The 6603-nt window shown below is 30.8% G+C and overlaps 1 protein-coding gene across 3 annotated transcripts in view; it reads left to right on the top strand.

The window, feature by feature from the left end:
• Nucleotides 1–24: 24 nt before the first annotated feature.
• LOC125069271 (mitochondrial cardiolipin hydrolase-like) overlaps nucleotides 25–6603 on the top strand; it is a 142313-nt gene continuing 135734 nt past the window's right edge. For all 3 annotated transcript variants that reach the window (XM_047678705.1, XM_047678706.1, XM_047678704.1), the window contains exons 1-4: nucleotides 25–547; nucleotides 780–1099; nucleotides 1186–1283; nucleotides 2712–2987. In XM_047678705.1, coding sequence (XP_047534661.1) covers nucleotides 88–547; nucleotides 780–1099; nucleotides 1186–1206 — 801 coding nt within the window. In that variant the 5' untranslated portion in view covers nucleotides 25–87 and the 3' untranslated portion in view covers nucleotides 1207–1283; nucleotides 2712–2987. The remainder of the gene's footprint in view (nucleotides 548–779; nucleotides 1100–1185; nucleotides 1284–2711; nucleotides 2988–6603) is intronic.

Below are 6603 nucleotides of genomic sequence, written 5' to 3'. Positions count from 1 at the left end.
ATAAAAAATTATCAAATGTGTGAACGTCATGGTGGAATATTGAGATTATTTTAAATCGTATCTGTAAGTGGTTTTTAAAATACCATCATGGACTGGAAAAGTGCAAGGTTTCTTTTAGCGTCTACGGCTACTGTTGTTGTTGCTTCCCAAGTGGCAAAAAAGTTGTGCAAGTACTTTTTTAATTTCAATAAAAGATCTCAACCCGAGGTTGTAAGCGACGACGCGTGTAGTGAAGTATTTAATATAAAAAATCGTGAAATAAACGATGTAATATTATTTTCGGATGATGTTGTTCGCCATACAATTAAAGTTCCACCAAACAAAGATGTCACGATATGTGAAAGTCGGGAACTAAATTGTTTCAAACTTATAAAATATATAAAATCAGCTCGTGAAACTTTAGATGTATGTATGTATTTAATAACAAGCACTGAAATAGCTGAACAAATAATTCGATTAGGACAAAGGCATGTTCTAGTAAGAATAGTTGCTGATAGTGATATGGCTGACACTCCTCCGTCACAAATAAAGAAGTTAAAGGAATATAGTGAGTATTTTACGAATATATCTAATTAATGGGTAGATAGTTATGAATATATCTAATCAATGGGTAGTATTCGTTTAGTTATTTTTTCTACAGCATCAAGTAATTAAACGGCCTGTAAGAACACCCTTTTAAATTTATATATTTTAATAATAAACAGTTTTGCTTGATTAAGAAATAGCAAATAATGACTTTATATATATATATATATTTAAAAAAGAAAAATCTTTTACAGGTTTTATACAGGTGCAAACCAACAACAAGTCAATACTAATGCATCATAAGTTCTGCATCATAGATGGTCCAAAAGCTGTTAAGCGAAAGAATATATTAAAAGCTTATGCAGAAAAATTGAATATCCACGCACAGTTTATGAAACATAACGTTAAACAGATAAAAACTAAGCAAAATAAAGGTTTTGTTATGTCAGGATCATTAAATTGGTCGACCCAAGCCATGGTTTCAAACCACGAAAGCGTTATTGTTACTTCACATCCTAACATCGTCAACAAATTTGAAAAAGAATTTGAAAGTTTATGGGTAGAAGATGAACCGGTAATAAATATTTCCTTATTTCATCTTGCTTATAATTTTACATAGTTAAAAACGGTATGATTTATTATTTTCCCCTTCATTTTCAGGCTATACTTTCATCACTTTGACAAATAATCATCTAGCAACTAGCAATAAGAACTTTATAGGATTTTAATTTTAACTTATACCGCATATTATATTCATGGCAAGTATACTTTTTATCTAAGAAATGGTAACTTATTTTTATTTTGGAATATATGTTTAATATAAATATTTAAACATTATTTTAAAATGAATAATATCATCTTTGTTAATGTATTAATTGGTTATGGTTTTGTTAATGTTATCATTCACTCAATTTTACTCTATTATTTTTACTAATTTGACATATGTCTACCTGTCCCATAGACAATTCCATGTGCACTTCAATTCAATTTCGATCGATCATATGTTTTCTTTGTGTAGTTTTTTCGGCCGCTGATATTCGAATTGGTTATATGGTTTTCAGTTAATATTTCCTTTAAAAGTTGTATAGAGTGAATAACAAGTGGTTTCAGGTGTAACTGTACATGTACTGTATATGAAAACTATTTTTTTCGTCGTTCTTATAGGTGCATTTCAAAATGCACGTGCTTGCATTTTCAGTCAATATCTGAAATTTCAGTCGACAAAGTGAACTTAAAACTTTTAACATATTTTTATAAACACTACTTAGTTCGTGTGAAATCGTTCTAATACATATTTTTATTTTTTTAAACTTTAAAACGTGCTTCTAAACGAAGACTTAGGTTGAATTTAGGACCGATATTTGGTTATTTTTTTTTGGATTTTTCATGATGAATCTGTGTTTCTGCGTCAGCTTGCAGCAGGATAAAGTGATTGTGGTGAGTATCGTATTCTAAAAATTTAAGGAAATCAAAAATTAAAAATAAAAATAAGTAGAAACTGCTGCTACAAAAGATTCAATCAACATGTTATTTTACTTTGCTATTCTTATATCTAAGTGCTTAAAGAATATTAGAGACTTTTTATACATGGGAAAAAATGAATTGAAGAAATATATATATTTAGTATTTACTTTACTAACAATACAATTTATGTGAAAGTTATCGATCAAGCAAAGAGTGTAGATGTATTAAAAATAATAGTTATATGAAGAAAATTGCTGAACATGTGGTTATTAGACACACAGGTGGTTGAAAGCTACTAACTATGTATATTATGTCATATTTTCACATATAAAAGTTCTATTTAAGAGAATACAAACTGTTATATTCAGAAGCTATCAAATAACTAAAATAACTGTTTCATTTACATAGGCCGTTAAAATTATGTCATATTCTACCGCAAGTTTTAGACAATTATTTAGTAGTTAACCATTCATTACTACTAGTATATATTCTATAGTTTTATGTTTAAACTTAACATCAGTGAAAATATCATATTAAACGTCCTTTAATTTTCTAGGCTAAATGTACCGAGTTGCCCGTAATAATATTTTCTCACATATAATCCTGAATGAATATGGTTCTGGTTCTTTATATTAATTGCTAATGATTGTGTGTAATTTTATTTGAATTATGCCATTTAAGATACTGGGTTTTTTAAATTAATCTTTATTTCTTTGTTTCAGATTAATGCACTTATGATGCAACACCACATGTGCAAGTGTAAATTATGTGCAACAAATTTCAACATAGTGCATCAACAGAGAGTTAAATGTGAGAATGACAACTATAAAACGTGAAAGATAGGCTTAAAATTGTGTTTAGTTGCTAGAAGATTATTTTGCTAAAAATATTGTGGTTTGAAAAAGTGCGCTTTGGATGCAGTGCTAATAGATGGCGTTGTTGTCATCATTGCTGAGTAGTGAGGAACTTGTTCTGCTATTCACCGCTAGGTGGTGCTGGTAAGTGATATTTATTATTTCGCTAAACTACAGCGACATCTAGTGTCAAGTAGAACTGGAGGTGTTTTTACATAATTGAAAGTATCGTTCACTAGATGTCGCCACGTGTTCCAACACAAAATGTGTTCGATAAAATTGTTATATTAAAAATTAAATTTTAAATTAACCAGTATTTTTCCACTGTATATATAAATATATCTGAGTTACTTGATTGCTTATAACTTAAAGTAAGTTTTACTTTAAATTACATTTCAATCTATAGGGTTATTTAAAAACCATATACCATGAACATGTAAACTATTTAAATATATTAAAATACTTCAATAAAAAATAATAATTACCAATGATTTGATAATAATCGGCAATCCTTTTTTATCCGTTTATTACAAATCACTTAATGTTAATGATTTCGTGTATTTAATTTTTTGTACGATGATTCTGTTTTGCAATACGATTAATGTCAATGACATTACAAATTATATAAAAATATTTTGGTATACTTTTTTTTTTTTAACTTGCGTTTTTGTTCGTGCGGAATGAGCTCTCCTTGGCTGTAATCGCATTAGATCTAAAATGCTGTACTAACTTTTTGTTAGTAATTGAATTAAAAACGTTAATCAAAGCCACAATGCATATAATACGGTTAGCAATTTGAAAGTTGCAAGATTCGATCCCGGGCTCGTGACACTCAGATAAGTAGTTACGTTACGGTCGTTACTTATATGGTTAGACGTATTGGAAAGGTCTGACGACGGCTAAAGTGAAATTAAATGGAGACATTTATATTTAGAAGGATGAACAGATAGACGACTCGACTCAGCCGAGAGGAATGACGTCCTCAGAAGGCAAACTGCAGATGAGCAGAATTTAATCCTTATTTTCATTGAAGGGGCCTTAAAAAACTTAAAAACATAACCTTTTTTTTGTACATTATTTAAGACTAGTAATTAAATGTCTCTTTTTTCTTTATTCGGCTCGTGTGAATAATTAGCTTAAATGTTCATTTACGTTTTAAAGATCCACGAGCAATTCCTGGTCAGAGATGAAATCAAAGATTATCAGAAGATTAGTAGATAATTGGTCTGATTGATAGGGCTTGCAAAATAACAGAACGTATTTATTCTTTGACAACAGGATTACACAATTATTTGCTATAAAAATAGTATTTATAAGTTATCATCAAAGTTATTCTAGGTTGGGTTCGATATTCATTTAATGGATATAATTAAATATTTTGCTTACAAGCAGAGCCTGCCTCATATTAAATGACTCACAGATCAAATAAGTTTACTTGTTTGCTTATGATCTACATTTCGGGGTTAACCAAAACCGCCGAAATTAGCTGACCGTATATATGAAAGCCTGTAAAACTTAAACAGAGATCAGCAAATTTAAAACAGTTAAATTTTTCAAAGTGACAATTCGAAAAATTAAATTTTGTATATTTTGCCAGATATAAAAGATTTAGATGGATGTGTGATTGTCGGTCAAGGTTATGACAATGGCGCCCACGCGGGTAACAAGGGTGCCGAAAGACAATCTCCGTCTTATCTGTCGACTCAGATTAACCGACCCGGACTAAGGCCGGCGCTGTATTTAATTTGTATGCCCCGAGTCTTTGACCTCTGCTATTATTTCGAATGCAGTAGTAAATGCGTTATTTGTTTGGCTAGCAACGTTAACTTTCTTTGTTACCTCATTCATAAACAAACACACATTCCCGGAAGGTGTTAAAGATTAAAAACTCACATTCAGATATAGCATACAAACTGCTTTCATTAGATGTTTTCTGTTTGTCACACGAATCGTACTTGATATTTTTTTTTTTTCCGAGCGATGACGGGAAGCGGCACTCGTTAAGATCGTTATCTATTCAAGAATCTAGTAATTCACCTAAATCTGTTTAACAACAGGTTCAATATTTTACGATCGCGACGTTTTATTTCAATGTTTCCTGATCTTGAAGCCAAGATTTTTATACTTTATGAAATTTATATGTTTTATGATTAAATTGTATGAAATGTAACGCGTAGGTTTTTTTGTGATTTTACATGTCACAGTCTCGATTCAACGTCCGTAGTTTGAACATAAAATTATGGAGATTGACACTAGAGTTGTATATTAAAAGTTTTTATTATTAACCGTATAATATAAATATATTAAAATGGTCTGAGATGGTGAATTTGATTATAACATTGTTGGTTTTTGCAATTCTAAATATAATCGAATACGTTATTTATGTGACAAAGAATCTTTTATTAAAATCTTGCATATGTAACTTTAACCCTCTATTAAATTTACATGAAATCAAAGCTTAAATAAGGAAAAGAAAAAACCGTAAAAAAAATCCCCAGCGGAATGTAGACTGTATGTTATGCTAATAAAAAATAATGCGAACGAAACCGTCGGGGAGATGTAGTTAATTTTAAATATAGTCGAACACAGCTGTGTGCCCTCGCCTTAGCCCTTAGGCCGTGTGACTCACGTACGATTTAACATATTAAAACATTTTTATATTTACAAACAAAGCCCTAAAGGGTTAACAGCCCCGGATGTTTCCAGAAATGGAAACTTGGAAGGAAGTTGGGAATAAAGAGGCATTTTGATATGCGTAATGCGACATTACAATGATCGAGTTTATATCGATTAGTTCGCGTTCGAAGGCTGACCATTGTATTGCAGACAAAGACGCCGGAACTGTATTTAGATAGAAGACGATATTCGATTTCAGGAGATTGACTCGTAGTCAAACTCCTGACATCGACGAGATCTTAGATTATGGATAGGTTTAATCTGTATGTACGTTAAAACCCATATCCTACATCTACACATACACACAGTAGTCTAACTGAATAAATAAAATAATAACTAAAAAAGGAAATGACACGTTTTATTTTAAGTAAATTAAACGGAGAGTTCATAATTTTTTTTAATGAAATTATTAGGCGAGACGCCATGTGGGCCAACTGATGGAAAGTGGTCACATAGACATAGGCGCCGTAAGAGATTTTAATCATTCCTTATATATCCAATGCGCCACCAACATTGGGAACTAAGATGATACGTCCCTTGTCTCACTCTTGGCTCACTCACCCTTCAAACCGGAACACAACAATACTGAGTACTACTGTTTGTTGGTAGAATAACTCATGAGTGGGTGATACCTACCCAGACGGGCTTGCACAAAGCCCTACCACCAAGTAAAATCACCTAATAATATCAAATTCTGACGTACAATTTTAATGAGTCTTCGGTTCAAAAACCTAATCTTGCTTGTATTTTTTTAATAATATTTATCGATTCAAAGAATACGATGTTATTGTAAAATTTGATAAAGAAACAAATAATTATTTACTCGATTGAATATTGAAAAAAAAACCGAGTGATTTTAGATTGAAAGTTTTTATCCCTCGTTATGAAGCGAGTGCAAGTCGGTAACAAGAAAATGTATTAGAATTACTGAAAAAAATTTATACATAAATACATTTCGAATTTAATACAGTCTCGACTTTAGTTTCGCCAACCATGTGGTATGATTTCCGTGAAAAGTTATTTACGTTTACTTTAAATTAATAAACTTAACTCGGTAGTTAGGTAAACTTTAATTCCTTTATTA

The sequence above is a fragment of the Vanessa atalanta genome, chromosome 15, assembly GCF_905147765.1.
Source record: "Vanessa atalanta chromosome 15, ilVanAtal1.2, whole genome shotgun sequence".
Taxonomy (NCBI): Eukaryota; Metazoa; Arthropoda; class Insecta; order Lepidoptera; family Nymphalidae; genus Vanessa; species Vanessa atalanta.
The sequence above is the reverse complement of the archived record's forward strand: the minus strand, read 5'-3'. Positions and strand labels throughout refer to the sequence as shown.